The 27,659-nt window shown below is 50.7% G+C and overlaps 2 protein-coding genes across 5 annotated transcripts in view; one reads left to right on the top strand and one right to left on the bottom strand.

Moving 5' to 3' along the window:
* The window catches only part of LOC108001537 (nuclear receptor coactivator 6), a 170,578-nt gene extending 151,871 nt beyond the window's left edge, over positions 1-18,707 (bottom strand). Inside the window, exons 1-2 of the mRNA XM_017062572.3 lie at positions 17,608-18,707; positions 666-1,181 (exon numbers count right to left, since the gene is read on the bottom strand). Coding sequence (XP_016918061.2) covers positions 666-1,181; positions 17,608-17,762 — 671 coding nt within the window. The 5' untranslated portion in view covers positions 17,763-18,707. The remainder of the gene's footprint in view (positions 1-665; positions 1,182-17,607) is intronic.
* Positions 1-27,659, top strand: part of LOC107999327 (TSC22 domain family protein 1-like) — a 266,961-nt gene that overhangs the window by 66,882 nt on the left and 172,420 nt on the right. The gene's annotated exons all lie outside the window — the stretch shown is intronic.

Here is a 27,659-nt window from a genome sequence, read left to right as displayed (position 1 = left end):
GAACGAACGTTGTTCGCGGAGGGGATCGGGCAACGACTCTCCACGTACGTTTTTTGTCGTACGCCGTGTTGGGTGTTAAACGTGCCGCGGGCTAGCCTTCGTAATTCCCTTTTTCGACGCGTCTCCCCCGTGGCAGAGAGAGAGAGAGAGAGAAGAGGATAGAGAGGGTTCCGCGAAGTCGCGGCGACCGACGGCGTCCCGCGCAAAAAGGAACGCTCGTCTAACCGTGATTCGAGTGGCGATTCCACGACACGGGAAAAGCGGCGGCGCGAATAAGAAAACCGCCTCGGGCCGCGACTCGCCGCGTGAAATTAATTGCACCGGCTCGGTGCTCGTTTATTATATACCTCTTCGGTAGTATACGCGGCGCGGGGCCCTTTCCAATTTCTTGCAACTTTGAATCCACCGTGTCGTTTTTAATCGTGATGGAACAGCGGACGATGGTGTACGGAAATCGAAACCGCGCGTACTGTTGAAAAAAGCTGTTGCACCGTTGAAAAAAGCGCACGTTTATTCGTGTAATTATTTTCCAGCTCCGGGCATCGAAAACCAGAGTCGTAGGCCCTCCCTCCCCCGAAATCAGAGGGAGGATTCTCCGTGATTTCCAGGAATCGGAGGGATAAATAATCGATTTCGAGGATTCGATAAATGAAAATTTCGCTCACCTCTTACGACGTTGTCGGCCCTGCTCGTGGATCTCGTTCAGGGAATGCCTTCGCCGATCGCGATTTCGTTTCCTCGGGGTCTTCCCCTCGCTCCCGTAGATCGGCCCTCCCCTCGTCAAAGTGCCAAGGTCGGCGAAAGCGATCATCTTCTCGTGATGATTCACGGTGGCGGCGCATCGTTGCCGTTCCTGCCCTTGAGCCTTGCCACAGTTCCACCCGTGCCCACCCAGTTTTCGCCCGCTGTTGTACCCATGACGGCCGTGGTCCCTCGGCAGGCTGCAGTACAGATTCTGCGAGGGCGTGTACGCGCCCTTCCCGAACGATCTCTCGTTTCCACAACTCGTTTCCACCAGCATTACGCCCCCGCTATTCGTCTTCGGCGGGCCGCATCCCTCCTGACAGCTCTTCGACCCACCGCCCAAATGCTCGCGTAGCCATTTTCCCAATCCACCGCCACCGCCACCGTTGTTCCCTGCCTCGGCGATCCCCCCCGTCGTCGACGAATCGTTCTTGCTCCTGCAACAAGGAAGGAGAAATTGAAATTTCGATCGATCGATTTTTCAGAGATTTATCGTACGTAGGTGGGGCAAGTATCGCGATTTTGAATTTTTCCTCCCCTACTTTTCTTCCGGTATTCTTTGCGAACGAGCTTCTTTAAAATTCCTCTTTCATCCGTACGACGATTCGATTCGAGGTACCGTGACGAAAAAAGACCATTTTCTTGCGAGGGGTAAAAACTCTCGACGCTCTCGAGATGTTTCGCGCCAGCGCGTAGAAATATCGAAAGGAAAAAGGGGGAAAAAAGGGAGGTGGGGGGGAACGTGGAAGCAGCTTGGAAACGGAGCGTCGCACAATAGAGACGCGATAATGGCCTCGGTCCTCGGCCAGTTTCGATTTCAGCTTCGAACCGATGAAGGATGAGAGAGAGAGAGAGAGAGAGAGAATCCGTGCGTGTAACGAGACAAAAAGCGAAGAGATGAAAAAGACTGAGAAATGGGCGGGGAGGGGAGCGAGGGGACGAAGGAGAGGCGGAATGAATGGCACACGGCCTCCGAGGAATCAGGGCAACTGCTTTATAATAATAAGGGCCATGTAGGACGAAAGAGAGACGGGGTGAGGGAGGGGGGAAGAGAAAGAAAGATAGAGAGAAAGAGAGAAAGCGAGAGAGAAGAGGGAGAAGGAAAGGAAGGGTCTGTGTAGTTAGGACGCGGTGACCTTGGCAAGGTCATCGGTACCTCTGGCCATCGCCGCTAGGAGCCGCCACCGCGCGGCCCGTCGCCCTCTTACCATTGTCTCCGCTCGGTTCTTCCTTATCGATCATTCTTTCTTCCGAGTAACGCTTCTTCCCCCTTTGTTCTCGCGTTTTCTCTCCCAACCATTGTCCCGTAAAATGGGAAACCGTGTTGGCATTATTACGATTATTATTATCACGACGAGCGCGACGACCACGAGTTCGTCGAATCGAACCGAGTCCGATTTAAACGCTCTTATTTACGTGTTCGACCATTCGATCCACTCGCCCCTCGCGATTATCGTTTCGGGTAATTGACTATATCGAAATGAAACGATCGAGACGATCGAGATATCGAAATACGGTATTAACCGTAGCATAGATTCGTCGGAGATCGAAGACGAGACGAGACGCTTAATTAATCGCGGCAAAATTAATTAGCCGTGTAACGCAGGTTACTTAATTGACCAGCGAAGAGCGAATCTTAGGCATTCGCGATAAGGGGAACGCGGTCCACCTCGTCGAAAAGGGGGTAATCGAACAACGAGATCTCGACGACCCGGCCAGACCCGGGAAGAGAAAAGGAGAGAGAGAGAGAGAGAGAGGGGGGGGGGGGGGGGAATAAATAAAGAGGAAAGAAAAAACGAAAGAAAGAAGGAAGAAGGAAAGAGAGATACGAAGGTGGGAAGGGAAGATACGTTTCTGTGTTGGATACGGAACGAGAGAGAGAATATGGGTGGAAAGGAGAGAGAGGCAGGAGCAGTAGCCTCCGACCGGGAGTTTCGTGATTCTCCGCGTATTACCTAGTGTGTTACACCACTGTATAAAATTCCGGTTCTGCAGCTCCCTCCGGAGACCGTTGCCGGCCATCCCTTCCTCCGCGCTCTTATCTCCTTTACCTTTTTTTTCTCTTTTTATTCCTGTCGCTCGTTTTTTCTTCCCGGGGTCCCGCGAGTCGCGTTCCTCCTCGGCCCGAAACCGACCGCATTATCAGGGGGATCGGTGGTGAAATTTCGCCTCGGCCAATCGAACGAGCTCGTCACCTGGGGATTCGACCGCGTACCGGGAAGTAACGACTGGAACGCGCTATCTCTCCTCTCTCCTAACGAGGAGGAAAGTGATAACGCATTGGGCAATACCGCGACAGCCAATAAAAAGCAAAGGTCAAGCCGAAGGGGGATATTATCGGCGGAATTTTATGCCTCGACGGAGCATTTGTTATCACGCGTTACGAGATCGCGAACCGATCGAACGCTTCGATCGACGCTTCCGCTCCACTGGATCGTAAAAACGAATGGCAAAAAGAAAAGAAATTATATTTTCATCGGAACGAAAATAAACGAAAATGAGCATAAGATGCGCACGATCGATAATGGCGTAGTAATTTTTAATTATAATATCGCGAAATCATCGTCCCTGCGATAAATTTACAAATTTAAATTAATTTTCGACGATCGTTGTTCGATCGTTGTCCGAGAACGGTTTACCTACTCGAATTTTTTCGAACATATATAAATCGAATCAATTTTATCGCGTTGTTTCGCGACGTAATAAAAGTGTCCAGTTGTAAAAAATTACGATTTATCGTTATTTGTTGTTAGAAGTAGAGGGTTTTGCTAAATCCCTCGGAAACGGTAGGAATCAAAGAAGTCGGATTTCCACGGGGTGTGACGAATCGACTCAACTTGCGATTTAATCGCAACTTAATCTTCGGTATCGGCCGAGATACCGAAGCTGGTGCGGTGTCACGCTCGCAAAACTCCGATTCGCTAAGCGATGCATTTATATGCTCTCTGCTCACCTCACCGAATCCGATCCTCTTTTTGCCGCGTTTCGTTCCGTGTAAACTCGTTCTAGTTTATTTTCAGACGCCGTAAACCCCCTCCTGGGAGGACCCGAGTTTCCTCCATACCATCGATCCACATTGTTCCACAGCGACGCGATCTTCCCGTCGCGTTCACCGACGAGTCAATCCGTTTCTCCATTAATTCCCCTTCCGTTCGTTACGTAGTCTTTGAACGCGACGATCCACCGACGTGCCGTAATTTCCACGTCAAAGCAGATAGATATTATAGATAAATTTACGAAATAATTAGCATCTCGCTAGAACGAACGGAAACACTTTCGATATCGGTCGAAGAAAACCGATCGATTAACCGGAGGAACGCGAGATTATCGATTACGCGCGAGATGTATCCACTTAATTTTCCATCTCATCGAATCGATCGTGTTTTTTCGAATCTGCGAACCTTCGATTAATAGCACGCGATAAATATCCACCCGTTTTTCTCTTCGCGCTCTCGCTCTCGTCGATTATTTATCGTTAATTATCCTCCCGAGTACGAGGAGTATAATTCAACCCGACGATTGGTTTTCGAGCGATCGACTCGACAGACGGACGATTCGCAAATTGCACGGATCTCCGAACGGAACTCGCGCTAAAATGGAAATTCTAAAATCGAAATCCCGCCGTATTCGGTGCACCAATCGGTGTACCCCGAACAAACGAACGAAACGGAATAAAATTTGGCAAGAGCAAGAGCCGCGCGATTTTACGGCACACCTTGTATATACGTTCGCCCTACACCTTTTCGTGGAGGCTGGATGGCCTGGACTCGGGCTGGTTCTCGTCCCTCTTACTCTTCGTCTCGCTCGCCGACTCCTCTCGGGTTTTGTGCGGCTCGCCTCGCGAGATCCTCCGCTTCTTCTTGTTTTCCTCGTCCGTCGTCCTCTCCGTGGCGCGCGTCCCCTCTCCCTTCCTCCTACCCGACCGAGCCAACGCGCTCACTTCGCCTTTCCTCCACCGTGTTCCTCTGTCCCAACTGTCGCTTTGCATCCTTCTCCGCGTCGATTCGCTTTACCGTCATCGAGACGATATCTCTCCATCGTCTTATCGATCCGACGATCCGAGGAAAATTCGAAAGCAGAGAGAAAAAGAGAAAGAATGGTCCAATTTCGAAACGAACGAACGAAAGTTAATTGTACGGAGGGAAGTCATCGACGGGCTGTGAATCGTTGTATAAAAAAAGGACTCGGTCGAGGAGAGCTCGAACCTTAAAAGCCTCGAGAACGGACCGTTTCTTCCATACGTGTTCCCTTTTAACTTCTCAAATTTACATCTTCCAACTCATCCTATCTCCGCACACGGAGTTCCACCAAAGTACCCGGAAGACGATAAGACCCGAGCAAACATCGCCCGGGTCCTGGTTTCTCCTCCGTTCCTTCACCGTTTCGCGAAGCCGCGGCGGCGACTTCTTCTCCAAAAATCGAAACGAAAAGCGAAAGTCTGATCCGCTGTCTTCTCGAAGGCAAAGGTCGAGAGAGAGAGAGAGAGAGCAATCCGTCGTGGTCGGTTTACCTTTCGTCCATCCACGCAAAGCACACCGAAAGAGTCCTCGGTCAAACGCGAGCCGGCTCACCGTTTCTGAATATAATGCGCGGCATTATGCGGCCACGTACCTATTTGGCGAAATTCAGCGTCAGCGTGGCGGCCGGTCGGCGCCTTTGAACCCAGACCACGGAAAGCCGCATTCTCGCGGAGAACCACCAACCGGGACAATGCACCCGCTGTCTTTCCACCGGTAATCTCTCCCGTTCTGGCCCAACCTTCGTTCCGTACATTATCCTTTCCAACGTCTTATCGATCCTGATCGACGAAGGATACCTCCTTCTCCCCCGTCACTCGACTTTTGCGCAACCACGTCGGTGTACACCGCTCTTTCTCCATATACGGAATACATCTCCGATACGTCGAGTTTAATAGCGCGATTTAGTCGCGGCTCTTGTCCGACCCAGTGGAAAAAATAAATAAACCATCCACGACAATCCTTCTTTTCCGCGCGCGAAAAACCCTTTCGCTTCGATCCGAGGCCTCAGAAAAGAATCAACGCCGATAGATTTCTTCCATGTTTGACCATCGGTGGTCGCACAGAGTTGGCGCTTTTCCTCCCTCTTCTTCTCGACGCTGTTTCGGATCGACCAAATGCGTCGAATCGAACGAATGTAACAAATGGTTTTTTGAAAATGGGGCGAATTGGCGACGGTGACGGGGAACGGAGCGATTCGGCCGCGTTGATTGCCTCGGACGGCGATCCGGATTGCGGATTGGCGGCGGAGGCGAAGAGGAAAGGCGACGAATCGAGTGGAAGGCGAGAGAGGCGCAGCATCGGATACGACAAGATCGTCCTCGTCATCGGCCGAGTCCGCCGCGACCCTCCGGGGCAAAGATCACGAGGTAAGGTTTTGTTTAACGGTATCGTCCGTCCGTCCACGATGCTAATACCTCTCGGTACACGATCGTTACTCGGACGGTTGGGACACTGATTGCCTCGTTACGTCACACGATCTCACGCTAATGATCCCAACGAGGATATCTCGGATCGAGGCGGACCGTTTCGGTGGAATGTGAACGGGTTCTCCAGGCCATCCGTAACACGGATCACGCGAGAAAATCGATCCGATTCCGTTCCCTCGAGCTCGCTCCCGAAACGCAACATCACGAGAAACAGAAGTGCGATTCGTTCCGTTTTCGAATCCTATTTCGAATCGATCGTGTATCCTCGCGATTTAACGCGATTCGCCTATACGTACTCGGTCTAACTCTATCGTGCGTTCGTTAAAGCGGACAAAAGATGCATTCCAATTAGCCCATTCATCCACACCCGCTTCGATCGAATCTCTTCTTCTTCTTTCCCTACTTCTTTTACTCGCGCTACTAATTCTCGGTTTCTTGTACGCCTCTCCTCCCCCTCCGATACAAAATCGCCACGATATTTTTACTCGCGATATCGAGCAATGACGGTGACTAACGAAACGAAAGGAAGAGGTGTTCCAATAATCGTTAACTTGATCGATAAACCTATTATCATCGGCGTGTAATTTTTCCTTTGGGATTTTTTATTTCCGTTCGGTTCGTTTCCACGAAACGAAAGAAGGGTGAGGATCTTTTGGACGGTGATGAGAATCCAAGGTGGCCGTCACCTTTAACCAAGCATTCGCCGATAATCGCGCGAAACGGAAATTATGCCCGCAGTAACGACACGTCGTGTTCTTGCGAGGCACAAAGGTTCGGCCGCCTCGAGGAATTCTCCGCGTGTCACCGCGCCGCTATATTTCCCGACAATGAGTAGTAAAGCTTGGTGATGTACGCGAAAAGGGACAGAGGTGTCGGTTCTTTTTCTCTTTTCCCTTTTTCTTCTTTTTTCCCCTTTTTTGCGCGCGGCACGTATACGAGAAAGGAGAAACGGGAGTGGAGTTTTCGAGGATCGAGGATGAAGGAGGAAGGAAGAAAAAGGGAAGATGCTTACGGTCGACCATGCCAGTCTATAAAAATGTTGCCGTGCGTACGTACATGCAATAAGCAGAAGCAGAAGCAACAACAACCGCATTTGAATACCGCCTGTCCTTGCCGACTATTATCCGTTTTCCTTCTTCTTCTTCTTCTTCCTCTGGCTTTCTTTGCTTTTATTATATACCCTAGCGTTTTTCTCTTTCTTCGAATTAATCGAATTACGCTCGAAAGGCTTGGGAAGAGAGAAGCGAAATTTTCCGAATTTCCAATTAATCTCGAGTCCAACATTTTTACCTTTTACCTCCGCGAGAGGGATTCGTGTATCTAGGGGAAACGGTTGGAATTCGGGCCGCTCGTTTCGTGAAAGGACGGAATGTTTCCAGCGTGATCTCGTGTCCGTCACGCGGAGGGATCAGCGGCCGGAATCTACCGGCGGTGGAGTCGAGTTTCTCGAAAACGAGCTCGGAATCCGGTGTCTGTGACCGACGCGACGGGACGTGAAACGATACGAACGATTATCGAACGAAAACGAGAGCGAATCCCGTCCATCCATCCATCCATCCATCCATCCATCGAGGAACAGCCGACGAAATCGCGTTGTATCGCGATTGTGACTTGACGCGAAACTATAACATCTCACGGCCGGCCAATCACGGAGGAAGGATCTCGTCCGATTTATTAGAGCGAAAATCACCGCGGGAGACAAAGTTGCGCGAGGGAACGTGCAATTAGCGGGAATGTAAATAAGAAGATTGTAATTTGGGGGCGGGAGAGGATGCAGAGTACGAGCAGCCGCTCCTCCTCCTCCTTAACGAGTTGCCGCTCGCGACCTTTTTGCGCCGATCCGACTCGAGGCTTTTCGCATTACGCTCGCGGATCGCGCCAGGGAGGAGCAGCCGATGAAGCAACAGTGGGCGTGCATACGTTCTCTGTCAAACTACGAATCCGAGACCTCTTTTATAATTGAGCGCGCAGGCCGGGTCAGGCCGTTCCCTAACACGATTCCTAACTCCTTCTCGTCTTTTCGCCAGGATCGTATTTTTGTTTTTATCCAACCAGCCGATATCTTTCGATATTCTCCCTCGAACCTCGATAGTTTGAAAAACTTGTTGCTCTCCGCTCGAAATACGATACCCGCGAAAGTGAATCGCGCGAGCTTTTGTAACATAAAAGTGATCTCTCCTTGTCGTAAAATTCATTTACGTACGTGCAAAAGGGATAAGCCGTCTCGCGTTTATTAACTCGAATCCCGTTAAAAACGAACGACCACGCGGCAGCATGCTTGTCCAGGCTAAATAATCCTTAATATCGGAGAAAGCGCGGATTCGATTTCATCCGGCCACCTTCCGTATCTCCGCATGCATCGGCATTCCCTTAAACTCCCTTAAACCCGCCGCGATGGGAAGATGGCGAGAGGCAGGAAGCGAGATTAAATCGGTATCCACTCTCCGGGGCGAGAGTTAGTCCCTCGGGTGAATAAATTCGGTAGGCGTCCGAGGAGAGCGCGTTGCCGCGGGCGGTCGGGAAGCGTTCTCGCGCGGAATGGAAGCGTAATCGTAAGAACGATACGCGTATTATATCGAACGACGCGGCGTGTAAGCAGGAACGCGTAGCCGACGTGTATACATACATTTCCGCGAGCGTAACATGCGCGCCGTGGGTGCGCCACCCCACGTAACGCGGTGCACCGCGCGCCGCGATATAAACATACGTGTCTTATGGTCCTTTTCTCCTGCTTCCACCTTGGCCGAGCATCGCACGGTACACGTGTACGCGTACACTCCCGTCCACGAGTACGTTTCAATCGTGAACCATTCTCCTCGATCTCTTTTCTCCTCCTTCTTCTTTTACCGCTTCGAAAATGTTGCGCCCTCGACGAGTTATCGAGGGAACGGACGGAAGAGAAAGAAGAAGAAGAAGAAGAGAAAAGAACTTTTCACCTGGATCATCGCGGCTGCAACACGGACGAGGACTGTACGAGGATTGTAGCGCAGCTTGGTCGGAGAGGCCGGTTCGAGGCAAAGGCGAGCTGCGACGTGGGCTCGTTATGGTTTCTCCGGCACGATAATGCTCGATTGAAATGAGCCCGGCGTGAAATACGTAGCAATCACGCCGCGGCGGTACGCGGGACGAGGTGTACGCGATAGGAAACACGCGTGCACGGACGGGGACTTTGGAAAGGTTGGTCGAAGCTTTTTCCATCGGAAACGGAACGGAAGGATATCGGCGTCGAGAGAGAAAAGAGGAAAAGTAGGAAGGTTCGAAGGTTGACTCTCTATCCTTATAAAATATTCATTACTCTCCGTTACTTTCAGGTCGTTGGGGCTGGCTGCGGTTGTGGAAGCTCGGTCGTGTTCCGCTCTCGCTAAATTCGACCCGGCGCTACGTCGATTAAGTGGATGACGAGTGGTTGTGTCGGCGAGACTCTCTCGCTTCGCGGACCGTTTCTGGAATTAACGTCGTGATTGTGAAATAGGCACGACTTCGGGAAACGGTGCAAAGAAAAAAATTGTTGCCGGAGATCGAGAGCACGAGCGTGAAAGCGAACTTTTCAATAGAGATGTATCGTTCGATAACGACACGGTCGACTAAAATCCTGCGATCGAATCTCGAGAGATTGAAAAATCGAAGCGAAAGGTGAACGAGATTTCTTTCGTCGTCGTTGGCGATTTGAAAAGATCGTGTCCTATTTTTTATTTTGTACAACTCAAAGTCGTCAAAGTTGAGCAGGATTGTTGGCGCATCGCCCGGTGACGTTTCGTCTGCGGCGTCGCTCCAAGTTTGGAAGGAGGAAGCGGATGTCGGATGCAATGGACCGAGTAAACGCGCGCGTGGAAAAAGGGTGGAGAGGAGGATAGCGCGCGAGGCACGTCGATTTGTTTAGGTGAAATTACGCGGATGACCTCGACCCTCGGGAGGTCGAGGCGGAAACGCGATGCTATAGTTCTCGTGCTCGGCGTCGACAGGCTCTCGAGCGCATCGAAGGGAAGATTAATAACGTTTCTTCGCCCTGGGAATAACTATACACAAATGGATCACGCGATCTCCTCCGCGCTTAGGAACTCGAGCGTTACTCGAGCGTTTCGCGAAAAGAAGAGAAAAGGAAAAATACCAGCGACGAAGTAAAACAGGAGAAGGGATCAAAGTGCAATGATATTTCACGCTCGTCAACACACGATTTGTACACGGGCAATATTTTTCGACGTTCGATACCGGTGTCATCGAGAATCAATCCTCTTTTTATATACGTATAATAATAATAATAACCGGGATTGGACGAGAAATCCATGGAATAGAAAATTGGATGGAAAGTGGTACCTAACGCGTTAACCGAGGGACGAGCGATAATAAGCGGCAAACGAGGCGATAATACGTAACATCGAATCGCTTAACGCGACAAGAAACTGCGATGGAGCGCAGTTATGCCAGCGATTTCGCTGTAATCCGTCGGAAATTGGCGTAACGGCGACCGAACGATGTATCGCGTTACCGTAGCCGTAGTGGTGCGGTAAAGCGAACGATCGAGGTCGGTTCATTTTTAATTGAATTTACACGGGAAAACGGTTCCCGTTGGATAACAGTGGCACGAGAGGCGGCGCGATGCGAGAGAGAGAGAGAGAGAGAGAGAGAGAGCCGAGTGGAAGAACGGGCGGCGTTCGACCTCGGTGGAATATAATCGAGTGGCGTGCTCCATTTCCCGCGAGATCGCGATGGAAGGGCGAATGGAAGCGGCACCGCACGAACCTGGGATCCTTTTACACGAGTTCTAGCCGAGTGTGGCATGGGTGGAGGCGTGGGTTCACGAGGTCGGGTCGAATCCGCCGAGATCGTGATGTGCCGGATGACGCGAGGTAGCTGGCCAACGGGGAAACTTCCGTTTCGAGAGATCGATTCGGGGAGGGAAAAGAATTAACTCGATCGCGAGTTAATCAGCGCGTATTTGGTATCGCGACGAAAGGATTGGGGCGAAAGGAGGAGGACGAAGAGAACAAAGGAAGGGTAAAGGTGAAGGAAAGTGGGTTTTACTTAACAGCGATAACGGAACGATTCGCCGTTTCGGATGCCATTAGCCCTGAATGGATCAGTGGAGAGGAAAGAACGGGAAGTGCCAACGAAACTGGTGCCAACGAGACGGCAAAGATTTTATTTATTCGATTGATTTGGCACGGCGGCCTTTATCCGCGATATCCGACGCATACAGATCAGAACGCGCGAAAGGTTCGAGACTCGTCTGGCAAGAAAAATCCTATTAACAATCGCAATAGGGTTCTCGTTAAGCCGATTGCGTCGCTGTTCAAACTCTGGTGTAACGTGTCGGTAATTAGGATAAAATGACTCGTCTCGGAGTGGATCGAGTTCTTCGATAGATACAGTTTCGAAAACGTCGCGATATTACGATCCCGATACAATTTGTGGATCTGAAAATGTACCATCTTTCGAATATTTATATTTATATATAGACGTTAATATTGGAAATTTAGAAAAGATCGATTAATTTACTACGTTGTTACTCCGTTCATCAACGTCCATCGAGTATATTATATTTTGTCCAAGTTAAAATTCATAAAAATTCGGAGTTACTCGTTAAAATCGGTTCGCCGCGAATAAAATTCCAAGACAAATTTCTCTCACCACGAGTTCGAAACGTAACGTTTTCGCTAAACGAGAAATCACGCGAAGCAGGCGGCGAGCAAACACGAGGCGTCCAGATGATACCTTAAATGGGACGTTCAAGTGGGCGGGCGTTAGAAAGTTGGCAGACACAGCCACGATTTGATGCCGATCGCGTAATATTCTCGTACTGATTCGCTCGGAAGATAAATTAATCGACAACTCCGTGCATATTTTTCGATCCGAATTGCACGAATATATCTCGATACGCGCGTGGAAATATTACGGGAAGGAAACAAATAGGATCGCGATCCCTTTTTTCTCGAAGGATTCGTAAAGATTCGTTAGAGTTAGAGGTTTTCCTGTAAGAGATTCGCTCCCTGGTCGGAGTTGCGCTTAATAGTTTCCAGTCGGTGGAATCCGTGGACCCGAGGCTAGGCGATAAATCGCGTAGCGGAATATTGGTCGGGAGTCCCCTTTGGCGAGTGGAAAACATAGCGCACGGAAAAGGAGAAGGAGGAGGAGGAGGAGGAGGTGAGCGATCGGGTTTGCCGAGCGAAGCGCTCACTGACCCCTGACGGCTCCGGCACCAAAGCGGACGTCACGAGAAACCTTTACCTTCGTTACCTTGCCAGTATTTAAGGATCTTCCTCGGCGTGCCGTACATACGGCTATGCAGGCATTTAGATCTTTATCCGACCCTCCCCGTCAGGAGCGAGTACTCCACTGAACCTGAAACCTCCTCGAGAAGAAGCATTATCGGTTCCCGCGGATACTCGCCGCCCGCTCGATCGCCTGTGAATTTCTCCCGATCCCGAGCATGCCGTAGTAGGCGAACAAACGCCGGACGATGCCGTTCCAACCTTCGTTTCGTCTCGACGCGCTAAACCCGCCTAACCGATTTTCCTCCAACCTTTCCATATTTTTCCCATCCCCTTTCACCGCTTCGTCCACTTTGCCATCTCGTGCACATACATATATATATATGTGTACACACATGTGGGAACGTGGTTAATCGAACGGGTTCGCGGCTACCTCTCGAGCCAGTTTTGCCCGTTATCTCGAGTCATCGCTTTCCTTTGAAGACCACCGAAACGACGGCGTCGAGGAAGGGCAAGGAGACGCGCTCGTTCCCGATCTTATTTATCAAGGACCGGTGTTCCTTCGCTGTTTCTTACGATCGGATCCTCCTCGCGTTGATAACGGTACACGCGTAATCAACGCGAGGCACGCACGGCCTCTGTCTTCGGTTCCGCGCGAACACGAGATACATCGGATAGGTTAGAAGATATCTATACGACGCGCGCTCTCCACTTTTCCCTCCTCTCCGTGGTAAGACGTAACGAGAGTATAATAACAACGTTCCAAATGTCAAGGATATATCGTTTCAGAGAGAATTCGTTGGTCGGATTTTCGCGTCACGTCGGGAAAAATATATCCCCCCCTTATAAAGCTCTCGGGCTCGCGTTGCAACGATTGCGACACTCGTCTTTCGTCATTTAGAACGTATCGAATTGGATGGTTGGCGGCGCGACTTTATCGAGGAAACGACGCTCGTCGTGGCGCGTGGGCGTTCGAGAGATGGAGCGAATCGGGTGTATTCAGCTCAACGAAACGGGGTGCGAAATTCGCCTTTTTCTTTTTTTCCTTGCGATCCATCCATTTTGCGAACAGCGACGTATTTTCACCGAGGATCGGACGTGATTCTCGAGTCGGCGCTCTCCCCTCGAGGAATAGCAGCGTTACGCGTCGTTTATTCGGTACACGAGGAAGTGGGCCCGAGGCGAGAACGGTGGGAGAACGACATCGACCGTGGGACGTTGAGGAGGAGCGGTGTCAAGGGCGGAAAGGAGGAGGAATCGCGTACCATTTATCACCGTGCGCGTAACCGTGCGCGCATCTTCGCGGTGGGATAGGATCCCGCGTGGACCGATCGGCGGGAAAAAGGAAAAAGTGTCTCGATGATATCGCGCGATGTCGCACAAACTGTTCCGTTCGAGGAGACATGAATCGAAGAGGTCGAAGCGAACCGGTCGGTTCCATTGAACCGAGAGGAAACGGAACGTTTCCGAAGTGAAACGGGGCGAGACGATGCTCGATCAACGTCAAGAATCGGCCCCGTGCAGATCTGTAACTCGATTACGTAAACTAATGATAGACACCGATGTAGCATTTATGGATTGTTATTTCGAAGAGCGCGGGGCTGCGGGGGGAGGAAGATGCCAGAGGCGGATAGCGAGGTGCCAAGTTTCATAAGCACGTCCTTGCTTATCGGTTATCCGGATCGGTCTGTAACCCCCCTCTCTCTCTCTTTCTCTCTCCGCCGGTTTATTACAAGCGGAGGCAACGCGAGCTACGTACGTACGAGGAAACGGTCTAAACGGCTTATCACCCTTCATCGGATAATATCATCGGTGAAGCTGAACCCGAACCCTAATGGTTATGAGTAATAGCCGGAGATGGTGGCGGTGGTGGTGCGCGGGGTCGGATCCGGTCAACCGTGCACGGCATACGAAGATTCAGATACCGAAGTTGGCGTAACCCGTTACGCATTATCCGGAGTTTGCCACCGATTTGTCTGTCGTGGGATCGCGACACCAACGCGACGAGCAACGGTCCTCGGCGCGATTCCTTTCCAATTTGTTCCCAATGGAATGCAAAATCGAATGCAACAATGCCTTTACGTACCGGCCTGTACCGGTTACGTAAAAACGTCTCTCGGTCCGCTCGGACCTAGATACGCCGCGACCAGAACCCGGATCTTTCGTTTATTAAATCGATCTCTCTCTCTCTCTCTCCTCTTCTCTCTCTCCGAGGATCCGCGATGAACGCTTCGTCGAAACGTTTGTCGGGCCGACTGTTATCCGAACGAAGATTCGTGCCTTTGCTTAACTTCAAACGACGCGATAGGTGAACGTATCGCGTAATTCGAAAAACGCGCAATTGAATCTGCTTCTATTCGAATTCAAATTCTGGTTAATCGAATAAGAAAATGGAAATGGGAGTGTATCGTTACGGGTCGAATCGTAACGCGTAAATCCGTTGGAAAAATCTGTCTCGCATCGATCGCAGCGTTTCCTTATTCGCGCGAAGAGATGACGCTGTTCGGGTGATGCGCGATTAATCGAGCCTCGATCGAAAACTCGTTAGAGCGTGATTTACATAAACGGAAGCTTCTTACTTTTTCCCTAATCGCGGCGCATCGGACTCGATTGCTCGTTTGATTTCTCACGGTAAAATCGCGATAAAACGCGCGCGTAAACAGGTTCGTTTCGAAGAAATAAAATCAGGGATATACATCGATCGAAGAGGCGAAGGGAAAAAAAAGAAACAAAGAAAATCACGTTTCGAAAAAATCGTATCGATACGTCGATCGTGAAAAGTGTGTCGAACGGTTGGAATTAAAATCCGACTAACGACTTGGAGATGAATCGAATCTCTACTTTTGTTTATTCAACGGTGGTACGAGTTGTTCACCTGTTCCAATCCCCCTTGTCCGACCCCCCGCGCCATTATACTGTCAAATGACTCGATTGAAAATGCACCCCTCGAACGTAATCTACATAAGCTACACGGGACAAGCTCGTGTCCACGATCCTCGTGGATCTTGGTGGACGGTGTGGACACTGTCGAAAAGCACACGGGCGAGGAACGCGGATAAAATCCGGTAGAGTCGGTATCGGTCGAATCGATAGCGGCGATAAATATGCGCGTACGCCGGTTGATTGGAGGAAGCGCGGCTGGATGGGTGGGGAGCGGGGGGAGAAAGAGAAGGCGATTCATTAGTCGTACAACACGGAAGTGTTGGAACGGCACGGTTCCTTGGAGTCGTGTCGGTCGGTCGGTCCGTGTGCGCGCGCCGATGTCGGTGCGTGGCCACGCGTGTGTGCGTGTCCCTCGCGTGGACGATGCAGGGCCAAAGTCGGCGGAGGGCCTTGTTATGCGCGACGGGGGCCCCCTCGGCCAACGGCTCCGCGTTTCGCTCGATCCGGCTCAACGTTAAAACGCGGAATATATCGCGGCGATTCTTTCTGTCTTCGATCCTGCCCCCTCCCCTTCCCCCTCGCGAGAACAGTTCTTCCTCTTTCCTTAAGAGGACGAGGCCACCACGTCGGAAGGGGCGCGCTTCTGCCCGACGATCTCGAGACGAGGAGAATGGAGGGTCTAAGCCGCGAATCGAACCCGATCCCGAAACCCGTTTATTCCGTTTCAGAGGGAATATTATTTACACGATACGCTCGAATAAGAAAAATCCTACGCCTAATTCGCCGCCTGCTAGGTCGTGGTCGCTACATCGAGTGTCATCGAGCAATATTTTAATCCCTCGGTCGGAATTTCGAGTTTTTATACTCGATGCAATTACCATAATTCAAATATCGATGATATATACGCGCTCTCCTACCGTTTCGTAGTATTTCGAAACGTTCACGCCCACGCGATCCGAAAAAATGATTTAGGTGGGAGGGGAGGGAAAGGGAAGGGAGATTTTTTCGGGCCTCGAAGAACGAAGGAGGAACTCGCGAGGCGCGTGTAGCCTGGTGATTTACTTCGACACGACGGAACTATTCCCGCGACGGGACGGCCGATAAACGATTCACACGGTGGAACATACCGCGAAGGACATCGTAAATTGGTACGACACGGTAACAAGCGTGTCGTAGGAACAACGAGGTTCGATGGAAGGCGAATCAATGACGCTATCGTGTTCCGAATAAATTCCATCTCGCCCAACTAGACTGGCCGCTCAACGTTCTCTCGTTCATCTGCACGGGAGGTCGCTAACGAAAATTTAATTTCGATACGATGCTCCGTATTACGCGTATTCCAATAAGGAAAAGAGGTAGAACTCCCTTTGATACACTTTGGCGCGTCGATAATATCCCCGTTTCTCGAGTGATAATTCGACTCTCGTAGGCGTCGAGAGAGATCGCGAATCCGGCGGATTCCACGCTCGACTATTAGCCCTTCTCACGCACCGCAAGGACCGCGAATTCTGCGGATTGCTTCCTGCTTCGTTCCCCGGCTGCCGATCAACCGGTATACCGTTGCTATAATCCCAAGAATCTTAAGAAGAGACGACTCTGCGGCGAGCGGATTAGGCGACAGCGTTGGGATAATGATCGTCGTGGATTCCCGACCCAGGCGCGATTTACGCGTCGAGTCGGATCGACGCGGCTCTAGGAACGAGACGTCGCGACGTTTCGATTCGAGGCAACGAATTCGGATATACCGTTATTCGATCGATGCGATCGCGGGTACTCGCGAAGCAGAGTATCGGAGAACGCGCGGATGATGCGAATAATTGGAAAGATCGATACCGAACGTTGGGAGTTTTAGGCTACGAGGAGTTTATCGTGCCAACGTTTTTCGTCACGGCTCGTGGAACCCTTAATAAGTTTTATAACGGTCTCCTGGTTTTAATTTCATACGTTTTACCAGTTTCGAGGATCGCGGCCTACGTATTTTCGAAACCGTGAAATTCCTTTTCTATTCCTGTTAATGGATATAAAATTACGAACCTCGATCGTATTAATGTACGTGCACGTGCGTTATCCGATAAAATTTTGAAACCTACATCGAACGAATCGTTACAATTACGATTGCGAAACGTGATTCTAATTACGCCATTTATAATTTCCTCGTTTATTCGAAAGGGCGTTGGATCGGCCTACTAAAGAAAGAAAGGAAGAAGAAGAAAATATTACGAAATAACGCAATACGATCGCGGGTACGTTTCTACGCACTACCTCGCATAACAGGTGTAATTTTACGGGCCGTGCCTCTTCCGAACCGGGTCCGTGTTTTCTTACCTGTTGCACTGTCTCTTCAATTCCCGCCGGATACTCGTGCGCGTGCGGATGAACCTGAACGCTCCGCTGCCCACCGAGCTCGCTCTCTTTTCTCCCTTCTCCAACATTGGGAGCCACTGCTCGGCCTCCACTCCATTCTGCACCTTGTCATCCATATCTGCCTCCTCGCCCTCGCTCCGTTGTCGTCCCCGTCGATCCTTTCGTCTCTCCCTCTTTTTCTCTTTCTCCTTTTTTCTTTTTTCCTCACCGCACCCTCGTCCAGTCTCGAACGACCGCGTCGAGAAACGTCGATGATGCCGCGACGTTTACGCTCGGACGCGGTCTCATGGCGGTGTGTAACAGCCTTTAACCTCTAACGGATCGGTCAAGTTTCTCGCGATGATGCCGATCTTTCTCTCTCTCTCTCTCTTTCTCCCTCCTTCTCTCTCTCTTTCTCTTTCCCGTTGATTAACCGAGCATCGAACTACGGAGAGTAATAATCTGTTGGTTCGGATGACTGGATCGATAGTTGGTTTCTCGGATGTTACGTGTTCGTATCCTATCCCCGTAACGATTATACTTCGAAGCAGCATGGGATAGACGACGCTCGCAACGTTCGCCAGGAATGGTTTCCAGAGAGGAGAGAAATTTGAAATGCCGATCGCGATTTTCGGATTGTTGGAGCGCGCGTGACGCGAAGCGGATTACATAACGACGCGCGCGTGCACGAGTGACAGTGGCGTGGTGACTGCGCGCGACCGGTCCTCCCGTCCCTTCCGCTCGACTCGATCCAAACGATCGTCGCCTTACCTCCTCGCGCACCGTGTCCGCGTCGATGCGTCCGTACTTTTCGCCGATTCTCTTCCACGAAATTTCCAATTTTCGCTGGTTAACGGTGTTCGCCTTCTCGCCGTGTATCCGCCTCGTACCGGATGACGATCGACTTCGACCGATGCAAAAGTCCTTCTCTTCCTTCCTTCCTTCCTTCCTTCCTTCCTGTCAACGCGATCTCAACGAATAGGTGGTCGAGAAGCACGATTCAACTCGCGATCTCGTATTTCGTGGGCCGAGCCGGAAGTTCTCGCGCGGACGGTCACGAACGGACGCCATCACGATGCCGAATACCGCGAGTATAGCCTCGCGACGATCCCACGCTGCGAGCCACTTTTGGATCGCGACACGCGCGCATCTCTCTCTCTCTCTCTCTGCCCCCTCCCTCTCTCTCGCCCTCTGGACCACGGAATGCCGATGGTTGGAAAGTTGGAGATCGGCCCGCCGCCGCTTTTCCCCCCGTGCCGGCGCGAGTCGTGGTCCGCCGCGAGCGGGGCGGCGGAAAGTGGCGTGTTGCACGCGCGCGCGCGTCCGGACTCGCTCGTTACCGCACTGGCAGGATATTCCGGAGTGACGTCGAACGCACGCTCGATGTGGAATACCGGCGTCGGTGCATCGGTCCGCCGCACGCTCGCGTTCACCAACGGCAAATGTGGCCTCGAGTGGTAGCGCTCCGAAGCGACACCTGTGAGGAGACGCTACCCTCTTCCTCTTCTTCCCGTGCCTTCTTCCACCTCCCCTCCCTCGCCACCACTCCTCTTGTTTATCTCGATAACCACGCCACCCGACGAACCGACACCCTCGCTGCTTCTGGATCCTTGACGATCAACGGGAGCGGAGGGGACAGATCGCGACCGATCTATCCATCTATCTATCTATCTATCTACCTACCTATCCATCCATCCATCCATCCATTTATCCGTCCGAAAGAAATTGTATCGACTTGGTGTACGATGTGGATCGGTATTCGATTCGATTACGCGCGGTGACACGGACGAGAGAGAAAGAGAGAGAGAGAGAGGGGGAGCTTATTGTAATTATCGATCACCAGCGCGATATATATTTATCGGTTTTTCGATACGACTCGGACGAGACAAAAAGCGAGGGATCGTCGATTGTTGGCCGTCGCGTCTCTATTATGGACGGGAGAGGATCTTAACGATTATTACGGGGAATAAAACTACACGCGTCAATCGACGTGATCGAGCAACATCCTCCTCGCAATAAAAGCACGTAGCGGCGGTGCGGTGTACCAACGGCAACTGTCCGCCGTTCCCTTTTCTCTCTCTCTCCTAACCCTGCGCGCTCGAGTTCGAGTTCCTTCGCGTTGCCTTTCTTGCGCTTCGATCCTTTTGCCCGTCGCCCGTGCTCCGCCGATACTTGCCTCCGTCGCTCTGTATTTCTACTTATATATATATATATATGTACATCGTGTACACACCGTGTGACCGTTCGACGTGCATCGATAACGAGACTCTCGAAACGAATCGGGCGTCGAAGCGTTCACACCTAGGGGATATCGATCGCGAAATGTTCCACGGGTATAGACGGATATATCGTACTCGATCGTCCGCGGTTAAGGAACGAAGGAGGAGGCGCGTTATAATCGAGTTGCGTCACGATAATATCGACCGAGAAAGCGGAAACGGTAATTCGCGCGGGCGGATAAATCGCTACCAGTTCGTTCCACTCCCGCTCGCGTTCCCCCCCCCCGAGTTTTCTTCCTCGATCACGGGCACGGTGATCGTTATCTGCCGGCTCTCGGCAATAGCGATTTCGCGTTGTTCGCGTATCCTTTCTATATTCCTTTCTCTATCGAAGATGCTTCGGCCAAAGATGGTTAATCTGTCGGAGAGAGATCGTAAAAATGGGAGAATCGTCGCTCGCCCCCCGACTCCGGTTCCCAAAATATATCGCCGTCGTAACGAGCGGGAAGATCGCGTTACGAGACCGAAGATAGTCCTCGTTAAACCGCGCGATTTCTGAACGCAGCCGGATAACGATAATAACAACGCTTCTTTATTACATATGAAAATACGCAAGAACAAAGAGAGCAGGTTGAATAAAGGATAAATGTAGTTTACCCTTTATAAAAGCGCGCTCGAAGACGAGCCGCGACCACTGGTCGTGGTATAAATTCAACCTTGAACGTAGCCAACGAGTACCGGGTGAATACGAGATACACCTGGACGATACCTGGCCGACGAGGGAAGGAAGGAAAAGGAGAAAAGGAGAAGCGAGAGAGAAACTCGGGAGTCTCGTATCGCGAAAAATGTTTAAAAGAAACGAACGTGGAAACGAGGGAAAAGAGGGGGCAGAGGTTTTCGCCGCGCGGTGTGCACGATCCTTAATAGCGAAGGAAGCGAGGAGGAAAAGCGAGAAGTAAGAAACGACCGAGGGGAGAGCGAGCGCGTTCGACGGTGAAAACAGGTGAGTAACGGCCGACAGCCCCCGAGTCTACGAGCACGTTGGTGGAAGTTGATCTCAGGGCCGTCGAGTGTGGCGAACCACCGATGCTTCTCCCGTACGAGCAGAGGGTCACGGTCACGAGCAAGGTCGTAACCGCGATCGTGTGCACGCTGCTTAATGCACAGCGCCCGTCAAACAGGATAATGGATCCACGAATTTCGCCATCCACTCGTTATCTTCGATTCCGCTCCGCACGTTTCCCTTCTAATCACCCGCTTCTTATTATTTTCTCGTAGAGTTTTCGATTTACCCATTTTGATCGACCGAGAGACGTCGATACCACGTTTTTCTCCACTCTACCGACAGTAGTGAGTACAAAAGTGCTTCGCGGACCTCCTTCGTAATTGACCACGCTTCGATAATTTACTCGTTTATATTCCGTCTCGCGCTATTCGTTACGTTGCCCCCCGTCTTTCTTCGTCTCGTGCGCCGCCCATTCCCCGCAAAAGGGGAAAAAATACGAAGGAGAAAAAGAAGCGGACACTACATCTATATCTCGTAATAAGAAACCGAGGAAAATAAGAAGGGAACGTAAATTCCTCGGTACCCTCCCCTCCCCTTTGCAATGCAATTGGAAAAGATGGGCGAAATGGCCGATCCCTGTATCGAGTTTAACGAGAATGACAATTATCGCGCGTCCCTCCATCATCGCGGCCGTTTTCTTCGCTTTTCTTCGCTCTCATGGTCGCGACGAGTGACGAGCCGGTTGCGTCGAACGGGGTTTCCGAGGAACGCGAGTTAAAAAGGTTGGAGCGACGCTTTTGTGTCCGTGTGAAAGCGAGGCGCGCACGCGCGTCCGGAGTCGTTCCATTCAATCGTAGGGTGTAATTATACGAGGAGTCGAGGAGACAGACCGAGCATCGAGAGGCGTCGCTGACAATGGGCTTAGCCGTTGCTTCGTTAACCGGCCGATTAAAATAGAATGGACGCTGTCCACGCGTCCGTCAGGGGACTCGTCTCCGTCGAATCGAGGAGCGCCGCTCACGCTTCGGTAACGAGCCACCATTATTTTGCTCTTGTTGATTTTACGCTCGCGATAGAGGGCCGCGTGAAAGGAATAAAAAAATAAAGAATAGGAGCGTGAACTCGAATGTGGAATGTGGCGATTAGAACGGTTCTTCGAACGGATATCGCGCACGAGCCGGGTTTATGGGTCGGATGATTTCTAAATTTCTACGGGATGGTGTTTCGTAAATATTATTACCACGTGGCTTGTGGAACGAAAAAGGGGGGTTTCGGAAGTTGCCTTCTACACGCGCGTGGACAATTTGTAGTTTGGTCGAGATCGCTTTCCTTGGGAAGTGACGCGAGAAGAAAGTGTTGTTGTTCCACGATGGAAAAATGAGTGGAGAACGAGAAGAAAAGGTAGTAGGTTCGCGTCACGGTTGGCCGCGCATCACCGCGCGTCTACCAGCTTCCTCGGGAATCGTTGGTCCGGTTTCGTCGTCGTAGACGAGGATTTATCTGGGTTAGGAGGTCTTCCCGGGACGGCTGGCTCGGAAACGGCCGATTCGCGGCGTCTATTAAAATCCGTGCGTGGCGGGTGTGGAAGTAGTAATTTCCAGCGATCCCGACAATTTGTTACCCCGTTACAGCCGCGCGTGAAAGAAAAACGAGACCGACTTTAACCGTCCGACGATAAATTGACCGTAATAGACCGGGCGACGTTGGATCGAGGGTTCTCGCGACACGGTAAGCGACCCGACGTCGTCTCCCCGGCTCGTGTCATATTTGCAAACTCGTTCGGCTCATTCTATTTGCATCCACGCAGGGAGAGAGAGAGAGAAAAAAGTCGACCAACAACCTGATATTCAGAAACTTCTTCGGTAATTTTGCTACGATTGCTTGGCTTACCAACGTTGATTTAGATGATGGTCGAAAAGATGAACGGTGAAAAATCCTCCCTCCCGTATGCTAATTCACGCACGAAAGTCGTTACGGCGAGGTCTTAATTAGCAGCGCGACAATGACGTTGCCAATCCACTTTCACCGGGGCTGACACGGGCCCCGGAACTCGAGTGGGCGGTCGTTGCCCCGATCCCCTATCTCGTCCTCTGCTCGACCATCGATCGATTTTCGCGTCCCCGTGCTTTCGCGGACCACGCGATGTTACGGTCCAACCGGACGTGGGACGAGAATGTCGTCCACCTCCACGCGTACGAGCTTCTTCTTCTCCTCCGATCCGGTCCGCGCTCGTAACCACGAGAGCAACACCACCGTGCACCGTCTCAACGTTTCCGTGTTGCTTTATTTTTTTAATTACGACCTCGCCACCGCCCTCGTTCTTCCTTCCTGTCCAACCGCTCCAGATTTATGGCCGAGACTGAATTATGCTTCGTCGGATTTTTGAAAACGTTTCTTTTTCTCCGCCACCGTGTTTCGATCGTTACCTGCAATCGTCCTTCCCTTATACGAACTCGAGGCGTACAATTTTTTCCCTCTTTACGTTATCTCGCCGATTTTCGAAAGGCTAAAAGCTATCTTTCTCTTTCAACGCTCGACGCCATATTTCGAATGTTAACCATTATTCCGAGAGCTATTATTTCCTCGAAAAATATCACGCGAATTCGAGCAACCCAATTAACATCCCCGATTCGTATCATCGTTTTCTCGACGGCAAAAATGGCGACGCGTTGTCGAGCGAATTTTTTTTACCGACCGAGAGAATCGGAGAGTCGGTCGCCTCTCTAACGACTCGATCGAACCGATTTATTCCAGCGCCGAATAATCTTGAGAATCGGAACGATCGTGACTGGAATGATTCCAACGATATCTGCCTCTCCTCGCTCGTTTAACGACGATGTTTCTCTTCCGTGGAACGGAAGCTTCTTCTCTATTTGGGTCGAGATAACCATTACTCCGCCGAGTATGTACCGATATCGCGTCACGAGAGATATCAGCGTTTTAATTTTTTCGAGAAAGAGAGAGAGATGTTCCGCGCAACTGCGACGCGAAACGGTGATTAAGGGTCAGCTTGCGTGGAATGCTCCAACGATATTTCGTCGTCTCTCCGTCCTGTTAATTCGACGAAGAGGTTACTCGGTCGCTACGACCTCTCGAAAACTCGGCGTGGGAGATTCACGATCGCGCGTTGATCGCGTTAAGGGTCCGAGTTAAGTTTATTAAACGGTTCGTGTCGGATTAATTTAGCGCGTCGTAAAACGTTGGATCGGAGACAATGTCGGGCCGCGTTTGAATTACGGCGTGGAAAAAAAAAATCTCGTCGTGACCGAGGCCGACTATCGTTGCCGCAACGTTGTCTCAGGGACGACGAGGAAGCGGAATTTCGTTTCGAAAGAAGCGCCATCCTCGGTTTAAATATCGGACGAATCGTGACTCGGCAAGCATCCTTCCCCCGAGCATCTTTCGATCTTTCCGATCCTGTTCTTTTCTGTTCGTCGAAGAGCCGAGGTGTCGGAGATTAAATCTCGTCTAATCGAGTCTAATGGAGGATGGAAAACGGTGCGATCCGGTAGTTAAAATCAGAGTTGGCGGGGAAGGAGCGAAAGAAAATAATTTAGACCTCGGCCACCGCGGTCTAATAATAATAATATTCGCGATCCGTTTTACGTTCGTTGGGTCGTTTATGCGCGCTTAAATTATTCACGGACAAATCTAATCACATTCGCTGTCACGTCGGATCGGTCTCGACGCGACGGGACGGCGTGAATCATCGTAGATCGAATCGAAGCACGTAACAAACCGCCGTGATAAAAAGATCTCTCGCCACTGCCTGCCGAGTCTTTGAAGATTTTCCCACCGTTACCCGGGGTATCGTATTCCCCTTTATGTTCGAAACGTGGTCGGATCGAAAGTCGAAACGAAAGATCTCGAATCTCTTTTTGCGCGGATTTCCTCCAATTTCACTCGTATCGAGTTCGGGAAAAAGAGAGGGAACGGTACAACAACAACAATAATAATAATCATCGGAATAAATATGGGCGTGCGTATATATGTGTGTATTTAAATTTCGGACAATGGAAGATGAAGGGAGTGTGAAAGGCGGAAGATAAATGGAAGGAGGATGGAGCGTTGTAAAAATTTATTGGAAAGATTTGTCAGACGCGAAATAGCGTCCATTAAAAAGGTAGACGAAGGTTTCTCGCGCAACAGGTCTCCGCTTTGTTCGCGTACGCAAAAGCTGTCGTTTACGACGCGAGCTATAGCTACGTGTAATCGCAAAAGGTTCCATGCAGGTTCGCCCTCGCGCGTGCATGGAACGAGCGTGTATACGCGGCGTGCTGGTAAGGTTAGGTTAATAAACGTAATGCGACGCCAGCAGAGTGCAACGTTGCCGATGCAGCCACCCCCCCGATGTTGCTCCGAGCTGAAACGGCGGGGGCGGAAGGGCGGGAGAGAGATATACAGGGTGTACCGTGTAGCTTTCCATCCACGCTTCGCTCCGACGTTGTCCTCGTCCCAATATCCATATATAACTTTCCACCAAGTTTTTCCACTCCAACCACGACTTTAAATATTTCCACCGATTAGGTGCGATTCGAAAAGGTGGACGCTTTGCCGATAATCAATAAGACGTGGAACAGGTGGACTTTTGACGGGACGCTCCTCAACTTTTTTTCTTTTGGTGAAAAAGGCGGGGAATTATCGCGACGAGAAGAGAAAGGTGTATGAAAATAGGAAGGAAAGTAGCGGGACGCGCATCCGCGGTGTTATTTTCTCGGAAGGCGCAGCATCTAAAAATACAAAGCGCACGATCGAGCGCTGGCACGAAGAATAGTTGAAATGACCAAGCATACTAGAACGCTGTTGCATTGTATCGAATCTTTCTTTTCCTCGCGTATAAAACGAGCACGATCGTTTTAGACATTAATTATTCTGCCGTCGAGCACAATTCTCTTTTTGTCGGTGTCATTGTTCCTAGACAGCCCTTCAAACCCTCTTTTCACAGCCTGTGTGGTGTCACGATCATTTTCTATTCGTTGCTCCGCTCACGAATGCAGCTTGATCGATCGATTATCTATAAATCAAAAGCAGATCTCGCGTTGTAACGCGACAACCCCGACAATCTTCGTGATTATCCTCGCCTAAGTTTATTTATTAAAACTTCTTCCTTAGATCCTCCTACGACGATCTCGCCTCGAGTATATCTCCGCGAAACGAATTTGGTATAGACGAAACGTTGAAACCGATTTTTCTTTTCGCCGAGGAAGAAGTTGTAAAAGACGGCGCGAGAATTTGTCGGCCACGCAGTGTAGAGGAGCGCGCGTAATCGGTGCATCGCGGTAGGACAATTAATTGAGGGTTGGTGTGGGAGAAGGTGAGAAGACGGCGCAAAGATCGGCGATGGCTGCACCCGGATAATAATATTCGCAGTGTGACCCTCTCGTAGCCGCAGGTGGTAGAAGGTGGTGTGTGTGTGGTGTGTGTGTGTGTGTGTGTATAGGCGAAAGAGTTGTGGCTGCTCGTTCGCTCGCCTTCCTGCCTCTCGCCAACACCTTGAAAAGAAAAGCTCGGCGCGCCTCGGTTGCATAATGCAAGGCGGGTCCCTGGCTCCGTCAACCAGTTTATCGGCCTGTCAGGTATACGGTATACCCGGTTGACAGATGTTGCCACGGGGATCGGAGAGATTCTGGTATCCGCGACACGCGTCCCCTCCTTTTTCCATTTTCTCTCCCCGTCTATCTTCCATCCTATTTTTCCGAATACTGTTATTGCCTTTCGAGAACAAGCTTGACGAATTTCCTTGTACGTAGTATCCGAAGATTCGATGAAATTCTTTTACAAATGTAATTTTCGAATTCGACGCATCAATATTGTATCGAAATAATTAGTTAGTTTCGAAATTGGATTGTCGTCAAGCTGATCCCAAGTAAAGACGGTCGACTTCTTTCCATCACCATTACAAGTTCGGTATACGAAAAAGTATACGATCGCTAATCGTACAATTCCGCCAACCATTACTTTCTTTTCAACCAGACATCGTATTTTCGTTCAAGCTCGCATTTCGAAGCGAAGAATTGTGAATTCGAAGGGAGACAGATATTAAACACGCCATTCTTGTTCGTGGAAAAAGTAGCCGTGCGTATGTAGATACACCGTATTATATCCGGTGTCCACGAGAAGGAGAATATCCTCGTGATGGAACCGTCGGTGTAGATAGGACCAGAGGTGTAAATTATGCGCCGACGCGGTATAACAATTTCGAATTATCGCGTTCCACGTTTTTCCATCGCTGGGAAATTACGCGAAATTGGTGGTCGCGGCGCGTCCTTTCTCCCACAACCCGTGATAATCGGATAAGCTCCGCGATGCCGACGGTAGCCGAATACGGCGATTGTTTCGTTCTCTCTCTGATGGAAGCTTGGACAAGGGGAGGATGGTTAAAACGCGCAACAATCGGAGGGGGTGTCGAGTACGAAAAAAGAATGGGGAGTGCTGGAGTTGGTTGTGAGTGATTTATGGGGTTTTACGGGGAGATGGCGACTGTCTAGCGTCATGGCATTTCGTATCGCGGCCGCTACGCTTCCGGGGTGTCGTGAATCAAGCGAACACGTCGCGGCCAGCGCGATTATACGACCTCGCGCGCAGGACACGACGTAGGGCCTTTATAGTAGGTATACATCTGTAAAAGATCGGTACGTTGGTCCGGTCCATTTATCGTCGGTGGCCAACGGTCTCTTCCACGCCGTTGAGAACAGCTGGAAGATTTACGAACCGCGCGCCACCGACAGATCAAATATCTACCGTCGTGGAGGATTTTCTTCTCGAACCCTCTCTCTTATCGGGGAAAAGTTATTGTTCGAATGCAAGTC

Source organism: Apis cerana, linkage group LG7 (genome assembly GCF_029169275.1).
Source record: "Apis cerana isolate GH-2021 linkage group LG7, AcerK_1.0, whole genome shotgun sequence".
NCBI lineage: Eukaryota > Metazoa > Arthropoda > Insecta > Hymenoptera > Apidae > Apis > Apis cerana.
Note: the sequence above shows the minus strand (reverse complement) of the source record. Positions and strands in the feature narration are given on the sequence as shown.